At 40.9% G+C, this 15895-nt stretch overlaps 1 protein-coding gene across 12 annotated transcripts in view; it reads right to left on the bottom strand.

Moving 5' to 3' along the window:
- The window catches only part of LOC125762567 (uncharacterized), an 88975-nt gene that overhangs the window by 33754 nt on the left and 39326 nt on the right, over nt 1–15895 (bottom strand). For 6 of the 12 annotated variants that reach the window (XM_049424790.1, XM_049424798.1, XM_049424793.1 and 3 more), the window contains exon 3: nt 10549–11521. In XM_049424790.1, coding sequence (XP_049280747.1) covers nt 10549–10661 — 113 coding nt within the window. In that variant the 5' untranslated portion in view covers nt 10662–11521. Of the gene's footprint in view, nt 1–1357; nt 4240–10548; nt 11522–15895 lie in introns of those variants that run through there. The other 6 variants (XM_049424794.1, XM_049424801.1, XM_049424802.1 and 3 more) reach the window with 3 other exon arrangements.

Raw genomic sequence — 15895 nt, 5'->3', positions numbered from 1 at the left:
TGGACAGAAAAACATAAATCAGCGTCTCACGGACACACGGACGGTGAGGGCAGTTGGGGGGGAAATTGGGCAAAACATAAACGCACGTTCTTATACGGCAAATAAAGTCGGTACGGTGTGTGTATTTATGTGCTGTAAACTTTCTGCCTTGTAATATGTCGTTGTCGGCACAATCACGATCAGGTCTTCAGGTTTCGTTTGTATTTATTTTTTACTTAGAACACTTTCCAACTTTTTTACTGTTTTCCACTGATAAGCGGTACAGTGCTTCGTTGCTAGTGCGGCAGATAAAATCCGGGGGAGGGGTGATCGACGTTCTGAACGTATGCGTAAGTTGCGTAATCGAAATGACAACCAGACCAAGACTTTCATGTCGGAAGCTTTCACTCAAAAACCACCCGCATGGGTGCATGGGACGAAATTGAGTCCACTGTCAGGGAAGTTGTTTTTCCGCTTGATTTTAATGGGGGAAAAGAAGCATGTTTCATGAGTCGTGTCTTTTTTTCTGTTATCTCAATTCGAAAGCAAAAGAAAATCACGTTCGGTCCGCTTTGTATGTAGCAAACAAAACAAATCTTTTTGTATGTGACAGGCATAAATGCTCATTTCCGTTTGTCAGTATGTGTGTGTGTTCATTTGTGTATTTGTATGCCCATTAGGCTTGAAGTGTACGGGTTCAAATAGACATGACAAACAAAAAAAACATTCTGGAAAATGACAGATGTAACCAATTTCCGATAAGAAATCGATTCACGTTGTTTTCGTTCCATAAATCATCACTCATTTCAGTTGGAGAGGAACATTTATGATTTACAAAAGCTTCAAGTATCGTTCGAAGGCGATGAATGGTTTGTGATTAACCACTGATGTTAGACGAATGGCTCATTTTTTCATTGCAAGATTATATAACTTGAGTGTGAAACATTAAACATTTAAAGTGTAAACACATGTAAGTAGGATATATTGAATGAAAATAAGAACAAACAAATCAATCCATATTGGAGAAGAGCATAAAGCGAAAGGAGATGAAAAAACAAATCTTTACAATACATTGACATCAAACACACTGAGAACAAACGTTAGGGAAGACAAAAACGACATTGGAACCATCGAATGCAAAACATACACGGTTTGGAATCGACATTTTTGGTGCTGTTTTTGGGAGTTTATAGTTGATGGTTAAGGTACATATTATTTTTATTGAAATTGGTAAACAACGAAGGAAGTCGAAAGACCGAAGCAGTATTGGGGGTTGCTTTGCATCGGACACAGATGGTTTTTTTTGGGGGGTTGCGAGTATGTGGTGTGAAAACGAATGAAACGGGGGGCAAAGGAATAAATATTAGTTCATTCATACCTTCACCTCGCGTATGGTCGAGGGTATGAGAAATTTGATTTTCCTTCTGACCTCCATGACGTGGGACATGCAGAAGTAGAGAGACACAGAATACGGTAACAAGAATACGGTGAAGAAGAATTAGGAAGAAGAAGCAACTGCAGCAACTTGTCCGCGGGTTCGATATGAAGACTCTGCCCGTAGAGGCTGCCCGTAGAACCTGGGAGATCCTTATCCTATTCCGCTGCTATTATTCCGTGCACGATGGATGGTACAAAATGGTGGCCTACAAATGATCCGCGTCGATTAGTGGAGACGCATCGCATGTAAGTGTGTTTTTTTTTTCTTTTTCTCCTTGCTACGGTTAGCATTCTTGGCTGTGATTCCAACCAGCTGAAGCTATTTGCACCATCGAAATGACCACTATTTACTGGTAGATTAGGTAAAGCTCGTACTTTTCTGCTCTAGATATGTCATGCGCCACGATAAACACCACTACAACAACGAACCAGAAACAAATGCTTCGTATGTTCACAGTTTATTTTGTTCCTTCACGATCTTTTTGGCGTTGGTTTGTTATATTTGATTGTGTCGATCGCAAGCTGACCGGTTTTTGATAGTTTCACGCATACAGTTTACAGCCTAAACACATGAAATTGATAAATCATTAGCATTGTTCTTAGGTGTTTTCAAAGACTAGAACGAAAAAATAGAAATAGAAAAAAGATAGAAATAGAGCGAATAGAAGTGAAAGTAAGAATATGATAAAATATGCCATAAATACACTGCAAGCTTGAATGACTTGAAATGAATATTGAAGTAACGAATAAATGAATGATTATTTTCACAATATATGGCGCATTTACATACCTATAAGATATACGGAGAGAAAAAAGAGAAAGAAAGAAAAAAGAGATGCAATTAGAGATGAGAACAAAATGGCTCTTGAACACGAAACAAAAGTCCAGACGGAATGCTAACAATCTCTCACACACATATACACACACACACACACGTGCGCACTTACGCATCAGGTCGAACGGAAAAAGTGTCAAATGAGCAGAAAAGAAAAACAAAATAACAACATGAACATGAACGAACAAGAGGTATAAAACAGGAAGAGCCGGTGAAGCGGACAAGGCATCTCTAAGAAGCTAAAGTTGTCAAAACACGTATCGCTATATACAGTTGCGTAATATCACGCAATAGGACGGGTTTGCTTGCTTTATTACACCCCTACCGAAGGTCCCGTGCCGAAGGGGTGCTACCCATTTCCCACGCCCGACGACGACAAGGTTGATGGAAAATGGTGTTGGTGCCCGTTCCAGGGCAGGAAATAGTTGCAAAGCTGGAAGGTTGTTCGCTTCCGTTTTGTCTGCGTTCGAAAGTTTCCGTGCGGAATTGTAGTGAAAACGTTCGGGAGCGTAAAAAAAACAAATGAAGGAAAAGCACAAGATCATTTACGGCAGGACGGTACAAAACACGTAGCAACAAACGGGGAACAAACAACAAGCAACAGCATTGGAATGGAAATGTTTGGAAAAGAAAACAGTTAACGACAAATTAATTCCATTACGGGGTATGAATACATTCAACAGAAATGGTTGTACGGTTGAGGATTTCATTGATTTGTACCGCAGAAGCAGCAGCAAAAGGTAGGTGCCTTCCACTAACTTAAAGTGGGTTATAACCATTAAATCTGAAAAAAAAAACGGTGTCTGAAGTCATATGCTTTTTTGTCACGAAATGTTCTAGTCTAACGAACGGATTGGCAGGAGTTAAATAGACGGAAGCTTCATGGAACGATAAAAGTACGAAATAAAATTGTTGCTGCTGGCACGCGCCTAATGGAATCAGAAGCACATGGAATCGCTCGTTTGACCTTGCTCATGTCGGAATTAGCAATTAAGCACCAACCTTTCTGTCGTTTTCTTGGTTTTTATTGTATCCTCAGGGAGACTAAAACAATTACCACTTGTACTTTGTCCACCAAGATAAAGTATGTTCTGTAATTTGTTTGGACTTTGAAGTATAAATATCGAGTTATCATAACCAGTTGATGCTTTTAAGTGACAATTGTCTCATAATATATTTTACTGTACTTATTTTATAACTAAATAATGTCCTGAAACTTCCTGGATTTCGTAACATTCCAAGAGTAAACAAATTAAAATATTCTTCTTTTTTTATTAAAATATGTAACCACTCAAAAGATGTGTTTTTGCGTGAAGAGCACGTATACAGCTCATCATTAAACATAAAGATACAATTCCATAGATTGTACAATCAACCCGTAAATACGATCCAGCACCATTCCGTACGTGGCGAGGGAAATGCAAATGTGATGAAAATTTAATCTGCTTTACCAGATTGTGTAACCATAAATGTGTCCTTTCCGTTTGCAGCACGGAGGTAACCATCTGTCCCGAGAGCTTGTCCCCAAATTGTCCTTGAAAGCTAGCGTTTTCCCTATCCGGTGCAAAGTGTGCAAAACAACGCAATAAACTTTGTTGGTTCATGGGCTTTACACAAAGCTTTCTACGTTACGTTTGACGAATGAAAAAATAGGATGTTTTTCTCGCGGATCTCTAACCTTCGAGAATGGTTCGATTCGAGTATGTGGGTTCAATGGGGGCGTGCGTGGGTTGTAAGGCTAAGGCTAGGTTCAGGAAGGAATAGTTCTTTTCACGTTCAGGCTTTACGGTGGAACATTGGAAGCATGAAGAGTGGATGTGTTTACGGTGTTTCTATTTGTACATGCCTGGGTAGTGATGGTCTTATCGAGAACATAACGAAGTCTCTTTGAATATTCACTATGACACGTAAATAGAAATCAAGAGAGTCGAATGAAATTTTCATAGTTGTTGCCTCTTCTATAAGGATACTAAACAAACAAGATAGTAAATATATAATTTACATAATGTTTTTTTTTACATTCTATTTGTTTATAAAAATGAGATAAATTTCATTATACTTATTAGCTTCAATATTCACGTAATCTCTTTTAGAAATGTTGAAGTTAGCAACAATATAATTTTTCATATTTAAAAAGATTAAGTTGTAATTAAGTAAGTTGAAGTTGAGATTGAGAGCAGCTTTTTAACTGGTTTAGCAATGGAAAAAGATACTGTCAAGCCAATCAGAAACACGCTCGTAATAAACATAGCAACTCAAGTATGATTCATTAGTACTGTCATAACCATTTGGAGTCTGTTTCAGTTCCAGCTCAGTTGGCTTTAAATCTAGGATGCTTATTTTAGATTTGAGAACAATAAAAAAAAGCTCAAAGAAATTTTATGCCTCACTGAGGCAGAGAAAGTACTACAGCAAACACTTGCAGGCTAGGAGCTTACATCACAATGGGGTTAAACGCAACTTGGAACACGTTTTGTTGTCTTTAAAGCACGCCCCATCGCTGGAAGGGAGGGTTTCCATATCTTTTTACATCAGTGCCCGAAGGGTGGCTTTGTGGCAAACAGACAGATCATACTGCCAGTGACCTACAGTGGAACATCTAAAAGGATCAAACTAAAGACAACAGACGACCTCCCGGGTCGTCCCTTATCGAGAACTTCAGTGTTGAAACAAACCACCAACTTCAGACTAGGGGACACGTTCTGCTCGTCCAAATTCTATTGTCCGTAGTTTTCTTTCGCCGGGAAAGCATGTGGGTCTTCGGGTATGTTTTCATCTCATCTAGGTGCTTCACAAGGGGAAAGGGAAGAACCACCTCTAAAGCAAGCTCTCGATCACACAAAAGGGTAAAAAACCCTTGCAGTGAAGAATGACTTCATGTGTGCCTTTGTTGGGATGAAAATTAATTATAGTGTTGGTGAATTTCTCAAGATGTTGCAGTAACACGCTACCATTTTTGCATGGCTCGTGTGTCAAATGAAGCAGATTGCAAAGCATGAAAAGTAATAAAATGGTCATTAAAAACTGATTCTTCACTTTGACGTTTCCAAAAACGAGGTTGGTTTTAATCATCACAACATTAAGCAAAATTTAAATCCATCTAGAGTACTTTTAAAAGTTAATATCTATCGAATCGTATCGAAATCAAAAAAAAAAATTCCATTGGATGAAAATTTTCACGAAAAACTTTGTGGGAATAACATTACGGAGCACGGATGGCTAATTTGGCCATCAGTTTGCAAATCGTTCTATCGGCTTTCTCAAATCGTTCCTCAATTATGTTATTATTTCCCAGTTAATAAACAGATCGTTACATAAACAGGCTCATTTTTGTAAAATTACGGCCATGATCGCCATCAAACATCAACGCCAGTTTTAGCATCCACATTTAACAAGAATGGTGTCTCAAACTGTGTCCCAATCTGTAGCATCTCGTTTGGTGCCTTTTTTGTGCGGGGTTTGTCGTTCTGCGAAACCAGCAAGAAAAAACTTTCTAAAACGCTCGTAAATGGGATGGAACGGAAGTTTATGTTGGTTTATGCAAATTCGTTTGGAAGCATGATGATCCGCTACCGCACACAGCGGTATATGTCGTGCCGGGGGAACGGGCCGCGTCACTTTCACCGAATGGTTCATCGTTAATGGTTTTATGTATCTTGGAATGTCGTTATCTGCTGTGTGTTTTCCGGTGTTACACTGAGTAACAAAAAACAAAAAAAAAAACAAAAAATAAAATGGGAAACTTTTGTTCGCTCGAAATGATCAGCTGCCATGGAGCTTGCATTGGTACGCTTTTTGTAACAGTTACAAGAATTCGTTTATTTTTTCAAAACTTTTTTTTTCGTTGTTGAATAACAAATGCTTCCGAACCGAATACATCAAAGTTTAAATTTCTTCCGTTGGAATGTTCCGTTTTTTCTAGAAAACTGAAACATAATTTGTAGAGTGAAGTCAGCTTAGTTTATAAAAATCCACGGTCGTTTCCGGAAAGGCACGGTATAAAATATTAATGAACGAGGAAGTTTTTGCGGAATCTATTAAATGCATATTTTGGATGGAAGTCAACGGTAGTAATGAATAGATAATGAAATCTAGCGGAAATGGAAAAGAAAGATCTGTAAGATTTTGCAACATTAATCAAAGGTCGCTTTTACTGTCATGAGATCAATTGCGTTTTAATTCATGAGCTGTAAAGAAATTCCCATCTACAACCCTTGAAACTACTTGCTATTTCTCTGTTTGTTTATAATTATTACAAATAAGAAACTAGAATTCGAATGACTAATGGTAATTGATATACAGACGAGAAAGGCCTAACTTTGGCAGTTTACAATGAATGAAGGAAATGCTTCATCTGTTTCTCTGATAAAACAACAACAATAGAGAGAACTTTTATTGCACGTGCAAAAGGTTTTTACATAATCTGTAGGTGAGTAACGCACGCGGGGGAGTTTCTTCTCTTAGGTACATGAACTTAGCTACAAAACACATTATACTCTCAACATCATTTTGCAAACTTAACGTTCACACGTCGTACCGGATGGAATATCTGTTAGAGATGAGTTCGCAAACTTATTACGATTGCATGTGTTTCAGCTCAATAAACAGTAAAAGTGCCAAAGGTAAAGCAGCGATTCTCTCGGGAAGCGTTCTAGCTCGTGCTACACCAACTTTGGCTATTAGATGCCGCTTATAATCCACGAGCTTCAGCATTTCCGCGGACGAATCAAGAGCGGATATGACGGAGGAGGAGCTTAGTTTCTTTATGGTTCAGTGTGCTTATTGTTTAAGTTGATGTGAAGATGTGCAGAATCGTTGAGAGATAGTTCACTGGTGTATGGTACATGAAAAAAGTAAAAATAATTCAAAAAACACTCTCCGGGACACATTCTGAGCTTGTAGTTTATTCCTCCACTGATCTAATAACAACACATAAAGATGCCGGAATAAAAGGCAGAATCATAGAATGGGTCACATTAATAGAATGGCGCATGGCCGTGGCAAGGACAAGCACACACAAACACAAACACACATACATGCATGTCAACGGGAAGCTTCGTGTGACCTATTAGCAGAACGAATGACGGAAGCCTAGGTCATCGTTGTGCAGGATGGCGATAAATTCACGTACGGGTAGCTAAATTGGATGACACTTGAGGGATAGGGCAAACAAAAACAGTTTACTGTTTAACCTCGGAACCACCGAGTCCGGCGGCGGGTCTGGGCTTCACCACCACCATCACCAGGAAGTCGGGCATTTTCTCATGCCAATGGTATTACCGGAAAAGCGGTAGCATTGGCATCGGGCAGACCGACGAGACCGACGAACGATAAAACGCTCGACTCACCATCTTCTCCCGGGAGGCTGAAACCATCACGCAGAGAGAAAACAAACGGCCCAGGTGATGTCTTTTCTGTGCCTGCCTTTCTTGTTGGCTCTTTAGAAATGAGGTGTGCGTTTGTATATATATAGGGACGAAAGGGAAAAAACTAAAGAAACGGCTCGACACGGGCACCGGAACCGAGTGTCGGAAAGGACTGGCAAATCTAATTTGGCGTGAAGATAGCATGGGCGTCTCCATGCTTTAAGAAAGGAGCTGGGTCTGGCAGGCGAATGCGCTAAGTATACACACATACACACACACACCTACACAACCCTCGTAGCGTGCGGCGCGTATCAACGCTTTCACTGCTGGGCGCTTGATGTATGCATACTACATACATTCAGGCGCAACGGGACAGTTCGCCCGTCGGCTAACGACACACGGGACGGGTAAAGCAGTTCCTGTTTACCGGTCGCTTCTTCGGTTTCGGGTAGTTATTTTTAGTCGACTGAACATGCTTTAGCACTTGCTGATCCTCGCCTTGCCGACAGCTTCCGCCAGCTTCCCGGCGTTTGCGCTGGGAAAGCGGAGGGCACATTTATTGGGCTTAAAGTGAATTTCTATGCCACCCGTTTTATTGACTGCGGGGGAAAAAAGCCGACAATGATGGGTTTGTGAGGTGAATACGTGTGTGAGAAAATTTCTTGTGCCTTTGGTAAGTTACATGCTTCAGCGATACCGGGCACGATTCTTTTTTTATTGCAAGTTAATTTTGATCGTTATTGTACGAACAAGGGTAGGAATGGTACTGCTTTCTAAGCGCGTAAAGCGCACCAAAACCCACCCCAGATCACACGTCTGCATTTTAGTGATGATCGTACCGCACATTGATGGACTCGTAGCAACCGTGTTTTGGGCGCTGACGGCACATGAAGTAATGCATCGTTACGAAGCTTTCGCTTACGGGTGCGCGCTGGAACAACAGAGTGTCAGAGTGTTCTGAAGTGTTCTGTACCACCTCACATTCCGGCGCTCGTGAACGATAAAGTGAAGCACCGAAAGCAATTTGTCACGAGGTCGTTTTTTGTGTGTCTTTTCTCCCACCGATCTGCTCACTCGGTTGGAAAAGAATGTCAAATAAATCGTCCCAACGGCAGCTTCACCTACATCGAGCACGAGTGGGTGTGCGTAAGCGTTGTTTTTTTACCTTTATCCGAGGCGAAATCAATCGATGGGTCCTTCGATGGTCATTACATTCTTTCAATCCTTCAGGAAAACTGTTTATCAGACGAGGTCACATAGCTACACAGCAAGCGATTGGGTGACAAAACGGAAAATGGAGAAAAGGACTGTGAATGCCTTTTCCTAACTGTTTCCTTTCCGTTCCTCTTTTTTTTCTGCCGTTTGATCGAATCTTAATGTGCCCCAAGGACGAGCATTCGAGTGGGAGCGGAAATGTCTACCGGATGTCGATTTCGTATTCGTTTAGCCTGCCTTTTGAAACGGCTCTCCAATCTCGAGCTATTGGGCACGTGAGCACGAGTGTGTTTTCGCGAGTAGGTGTATTTGTGTGGAAATGGGCCTATAAACTAGATTGTGGAACAACATTGTGTGAGGACCGGCCTCGATACCATGTCCAAGAGGGCATTTAATTAATGTGTGATAAATATGGCGTTATTAGCACTATCAAAGTTAGATAAATAAAACTGTTATTTGGATCAATGTTAAATATTACTTAAGGAAAATGGAATAATAAACAATGTACTCGAGGAAACTTTTACTCTCGTTAGTATTTTTTTTATATTCATATAAAATGTCTTGTGAAAAAGGGCAAACATGAGAAATAAAATCAAAGAAAGCTATTGTCCCTAATATTTGCTTTTGTGAAAGCATGCAAATTCTATTTGTATGACAACAGCATCTTAAAACGAATGTAAAACCCATGTACCACTTTCAGCGTACAGCAATTGAATTGTCTTAAGAACATACATTGTATTTTGCTCCTGTTCACTGGGACGGAATATTTGTACAAATCGCAATCTCAAGTGCAGCTATCGAAGAAAGAGTTTGTACTGCTGACGCTTGCTGAAAGCAATGCTCAGCATCTGTCTTGGGTGTGTGTGTTTTGCCTCTTTTGTTGATACACTACGCTGAAGTAGGATCACATTTGAATGGTACACACAATGTAGACCGGTGGCGAATTTATATAGCAGCAGTAGGTAAGTGAATGCACAAAGAGACATGCTGCCATGTCGTTACTAATGGCACTGAAAGATTAATTATATTTTTGTGAAGTGGAATGGATGGAGATAAGTCACCATTTTTCTCTGCTGGTTTGGTTTGGTAGGTGTTTTTCTATGGGTGTAACTGATCAAACATTTTAACTACTGAGGTAGACTTTCACACAGAAAAAAATAACATTATTTGTACAGGAACATAGTCAGACATATCGGGGCATCTACGGTATGCACATGTACACGGGTTAGGACATAGGGCCACTCGTTGTAGAGTGTTTTTGAAAGGGCATTTTACAATCAGCGATAAGGAGTGTGCAAAGCTGGAGGCGGGTTCACTAAAGGGCTGGTGTTTGGTCAGCATGTTGTGCTGTTTAACGGGGTATAAACAGTGTAGGCCGTACGCCCTTCGTAGGTTTAATAGTAAACGACAAACAAAAGCGAAACAAGAAAGCATTTTCGAGCGTAAACAAATCACGCAATAAAAAGTGTGTGCGACTATAAAACAGTGAAGTAAAACCTAACGCTCGTAGACATGAAAAACAATAGAATCGAAAAAATAAAGAAACGAAAAAAAACACAAGTAAACAACACATGACAAGTTGTACGTTGAAAATTGTGCCGATTGTCATTTGCAGTGCATGTATGCTTCGTTTGTTCGTGATGGACAAAAAAATCTTCCACAGCCTGCCTGTACTGTACTTGTGCCATTGCCAGTTGCCGTATACGCCACACTTACTGAAAACAGTGCCGACGAGGTCGGAGCCGAGCTGGAAGCGGCCGCCGTACTTCCGTAGTTGAACTGTGTCTGATAGCTACTGCTGGAGAGGATTTTCTTGTGTGCTGATGCATGGGCTCGATAGGCACTGACACTTAGTTTCATCGTGTATCGCACGGGCCAGTACGCCCAGGGCTGGCCGCAGGAACTGGGATCACATACACACTAGCACATACACGCATATACACACACCTCGAAGCTCGTAACCACTAGAGCGTTTTGCACTTGGCGAACGCAACCCTCTTCCTCTTCACTGGAAAGCACACTCAAACGCACGTCTGGGTGAAGTCTTCACCCACGCCGGCAGTGCACAAACGGAAACTTTACACTAGCATGAACTATCGCTCATCCTTGTACACACGCGGGCTTTGAATCCATCCATGCACGGAGAGAAAAAGAAAGCAAAAAAAAACGTGAAAAATCATTAGCCAAAAGAATTGTTTCTACCCCTGGGACGTCTTTGAGCGGATCTGCTCTGGTCTGCTCTGGTGTTCTGGTGTGTGTTTTGTTTTTGCCGTATATTCTCCAACTTGCACTGCACCGGTTCACTTTTGTTTCGTTTCGGGTGAGGTCACACAGATTCCAAGGTTGACGAGAGAGAGAGTTGACACTTTTTCGCTTTCTTTCACAAACCGCTCCACGATCACCTGCACGAAGAAACCTGACATAACGCCCTCACGTAACCATCACTGCCCGGCACTGCCAGAAGGACCGATGTCGGCAAACAATGGGGCGCCATCTTCGCCGCACGCTAGAGGGCGCTTCGGGACATGAAGCCATCAGCATCAACATCATCACCCGGATCCGGCAAGAAGTTGGCGGCGGGCCGTTTGTCGCCATTTTTTCTCACCCACGCTCCATGTTTCGCGTTTGTGCTTGTCGGTGGTCACTCGTCCGGTTTTCTGAAGGCTAACGTGACGAGTATGAAGAAACTCTAGAATGAAGATGGAGAGAGAGAAAAAAAGAACATGATGTAAACCAAAAGGCTAGAGTTGTGGAGACCGATTCTTGGAGTGCTGTCAGCTGGTCGAATCTCATCGAGTTCGAGGTAGCAGTTTTTTGTGTGTTGTTTGCACAAAACAAATAAGGCTCTGCTCGCTCGTCAGCCCGCGAGAACGTTTCACTCCAGCGCCTTCGTTTGCCATGATTAATGAAATTATTAACACTCGGTTGACGATATGGAACACAGGCGTAAAGTGAAAATGAATCAGCAAAAAAAAAAAACACACGAAAATAGCCATCAACAAATGATTCTTTACACGAAACAGAATAATTACGATGATGGATGGATGGGGATCGGAAGCTTTTTTTTCTGCTTACTTTTCACCACCATGCGTCCCCATCGCATAAAGCGTTATCTGTACGGGATTATTGCGCTTAATATAATTTTTGCTAACGAAATTAACTTTCGCCACCGTGTGTGTGTTAAGCGTACATTCAGCAATCGGAAGTGATAATCGTCCGTACGGAAATGGATGGTGCCTTCATTAATATGTTCCGAAATCATACGTAAACTGCGCCAAATGTCGCTGGCACAAAGTCCGTTTCATTTCCGTGTGGGCTTGATTTTCGCTTCCCGAAAAAGGTAATTTAATGATAGGATTATAGCTTTTTTTCCCGATTCCATCCCAAAACTTTGAGCGCTCGCTTTTAATAGCCCATTGCTGTCGCTCCATCGGCGCATAGCTTCATTTTCCCGACCCCAGGAAAAATGGGCATAGTAAGGAAAAACGCATAAATCAAACAAAAATAATCACAAGATCACCCCTCAATCCAATGGCACCGTACCTGGGTTGGTATGACTTCTGGAAATCATGCCTCGAAAGAAATTCGAAACGAAGCCAAGTGCCACTAATCGAACGGTTGCGTGCGTTTGCTTCATTGCGTGAGGCAGCGCCTATTGGAAAATAGTGGACGTCGATTTTTTTTATCCTTCCTTCTATGAATTATGTGAACGATAGGAAACTATGGAAGGACGCATCCGAAAATCCTTGCGGCTTTACTTACTGAAAAGGTCACAAAAAGTAGTAGGAGAATCGCAGCCGAGGAATGCACGGGAATGTCAACGACGAACAGGAGGACCACCATTTTGTTGGCACTCGATTCAAATTCTTTCGCGCCCTCGTTGGCGAGCGCCTTTTATGGGAATCATTATTGCCATTATTCGGAACAGATGTGAAACTTTTGCGGCAAGATTGATGGTGTGTGAGCGGTTTTGACAGGTTTGGTTCGGTTTCCGGTGGCAGGATTATAGCATCCGTTTTATATCATCGATTCCTGCCGATTGCTCCCGATACCACAGCGATGTTCGTTTCGTCGCCTTGAACCTATCCGATCATTAAATACCACAGGCCTATGTGCGGTACAAGATGCTGCACAACACGAAGGAAAAAGCATCGCTTCGTTTATTCTCCAATGAATTTGATGGCTTATTTTTCATGTTCATGTCTCTTGTTTCGTGATCTTAATGTTCTGTGTCCTCGGGGTGGATTTCTTCTTTTTTTCTCATTCTGCTGCTCCGTTTTTCGATCAAAAGAAATACGAGTCGATCTTTCCATTTTCATCGAATCTATCGACTTAATGTCATTATTATTCAATGAATGATTCAATAAAAAATGTGTGCTTCGGTGATGTTATTCAAATATGTCACCAAATACAAGCCTATTATGAGCCGTTATTGTGCGTTCTTGCTACGTTATTCAATAATGCGCTTTTAAGACCACACTCCGGTGGTGATGGTTTTATTGGATAAAGCTTTCCCACCCATCAGCATCATTATCATCATCAACATCATCATCGGTGCCATTTTCGTAGCTCTGAATTGAAACGTTGCTTTTGTGCTTATTAAGAAAGCTTAGCGATTGAAGGAAAAAAAGGCTAGAGCTTAGCGCAGACAGGAAAATGATAAATTATTGTTTTCGCTAGTGTGCAAATCAAGCATCGTTAAATTTCGATGAAAAGTGTTTGAATAAAAAGTCAACATTATTTCATCTTCACATTGTATTTTGTGTTGCTTGTGTTGTGTTTTATCATGCTTAATTACAATATTAATAGTATCATCTGCGATACTTAACCAGATTTTATATTAAATAAAATTTGTTTTGACGTTCGGTGTGATTTAACTCCCTTTTTATATCACAATCTTGTTTTCCCTTTTAATAAATAAAGCAACTTTCAAAGTGTAATTTCTCTTTCGCATTCCCTCTTTCTCGCTTGTGTAGTAAAAAAAAACGATCCCACCATGGCTAACCAACTCGCCAAACCAAATTGACCACACTCATCCATCCACATTGTTTATTCGACGAACCTGCCCAACCACACCAACTACTGTCACTGTCGTGTTTGGTTCAGCGAGTTGTTCACATTTTCCGCCCGTGTTTACCGAATCCGTGCGAAAGCAACTCATCGGTGAGTCAACGGAAAGCTATCCGCCCACAAATAACAAACAAGCACCGAAAGCAATGTCCGTCCCAGTCGATGTCGTTTTCGGTGCGGGATGCGTTATCGACGTGCGTCGCCAGATGTCTGTATGTATTTTTTTTATCATTGCCACCATTCCCGCCACCAAGTAGAGTTATTGTGCGACCGTTCGCTTTTCCACCACTTTTCACAGTGAATCAATGCAATCGTCCCGAAAATTCGTTGTCGTTACGTTTGGGAGAGAAAGATAGATAGGAAAGGGTGCGTTTGTTGTCCGTTTCGATTCACTGACCGGTCAATAAGTTTACCGAAAGAAACCCGAAATGAAACCGTACCCTTAGTACACAGTGAAGGGCCAAAAAAAAGTTGTTTCTTTTTCGTCCAGGATTTATCCAGCATTTCGGGAAAAGTGGCCATGTTAACATAATGTTTTTGGTATGCTCAGAATGAAGTACAATAATAATACTCAAAAATATTATTGTATTTTCTCAACCAATATAACAACAGAAGGTAAGATAAGCACCATCTTGAGATTTCTTTTTAATGGCCAAAAACACATTATTAGCTCAGCTCAGTAAAGACCATTTTGCTACAAGAGTATCTGCATTCCATCACACATTTCAAGAGACACCTTCAGTCTTAATTTTCCAGTAAAAGTGTGTGACATTTGGTGCTCAAATTTCCAATTCCTTTAGTTACCGTCAGCTGTGTAAGCAATAAAGGCAATACTTGACAACCGATCTTGCCTCGAATGGTATTTTTAAGGTGGAAGATGTTCGTTAAGAACATTATATCGTTTTGTACCGATTCGATTACATGTTCGTCCCCCAAAATCATGTCCATTCAATGGTTATGCTCGATGCTTTCTCGTCCTTCCCCGGGCGAACAGTGGTCGCCTGCACTGGCACTGATTCCTGCCAAGCAATCATGCGTGTCGAATAAAAATACAATATTACAGTAGAATCCATACATTGGCAGTCGGTTTCGTACCGCTCCACCATCGAAATGTCACTCGTGGAAGACACGTCGTAAGACGGTTGGGTCGTACCGTGAAGCGAAGGCGAAACGCTACAAAATGGTCATTGTTTTACGATCCTTTAGCCATAGTCGTAGCTCACATACCGAAAATAGATTTGGCTTACAAGGAACGGGGGGAGGTGAGCCCAACTACAACGAATCAATCGATTACAAGCTTTAATGGTGATGGTGGAAGAGACGATCAGGTCACATCCGTATTTTTAACGATTTTCTTCCTTATCAAAGTAGGTCGGCACGACATAAAAAGAATACGCCCGTTGGTTCTTCCTAAAAATGAAACCCTTTTCTTTGTGTTTTACTAATCGAAATAACAGAGAAAAACGATTTAAGTCTCTCCTTTGAAATCGACTGTAGTGAGTATGTTAAATTTTTTATTTTATATTATATATGTATATATATGATTCTCAAAAAAAAAAAATAATATGAAACAAATACAAATTATATAAACCTTTACAATGCCTTTATAAACAAATTAAATTAGACGAAAAGGCACATTGACCTCCATTTTTCAACTAAATAAATTAATTGTATTCTCATATTTGCTGTCGTAGATGCGCTCGTAGACTTGTCCTGGACCACTTGGACTGACCGTTTTCCAGTTTGTTTGTATGGGTAGCGAAGCAGAAAATGTGCCACTAATTGGGAAAACCTGCACATTGTTTAATTAAGAAAGTTTTGCTTGCTTTTCGGAGTGACGGTATATTGCTCCACTATTTTCTTATGCTTATTTTGTTCGGTTTAAGGTTCGCTAATGGAGCGTGACGAAAGTTCGCTGACATTTTGTTTTGTTTTACGTTTTTATGACTTTTTTGTCTTTGTATGTGAGCATGTTATATGCATCCTTTGCAAT

This window comes from Anopheles funestus, chromosome 2RL, assembly GCF_943734845.2.
Source record: "Anopheles funestus chromosome 2RL, idAnoFuneDA-416_04, whole genome shotgun sequence".
NCBI classification, from domain to species: Eukaryota; Metazoa; Arthropoda; class Insecta; order Diptera; family Culicidae; genus Anopheles; species Anopheles funestus.
The sequence above is the reverse complement of the archived record's forward strand: the minus strand, read 5'-3'. Positions and strand labels throughout refer to the sequence as shown.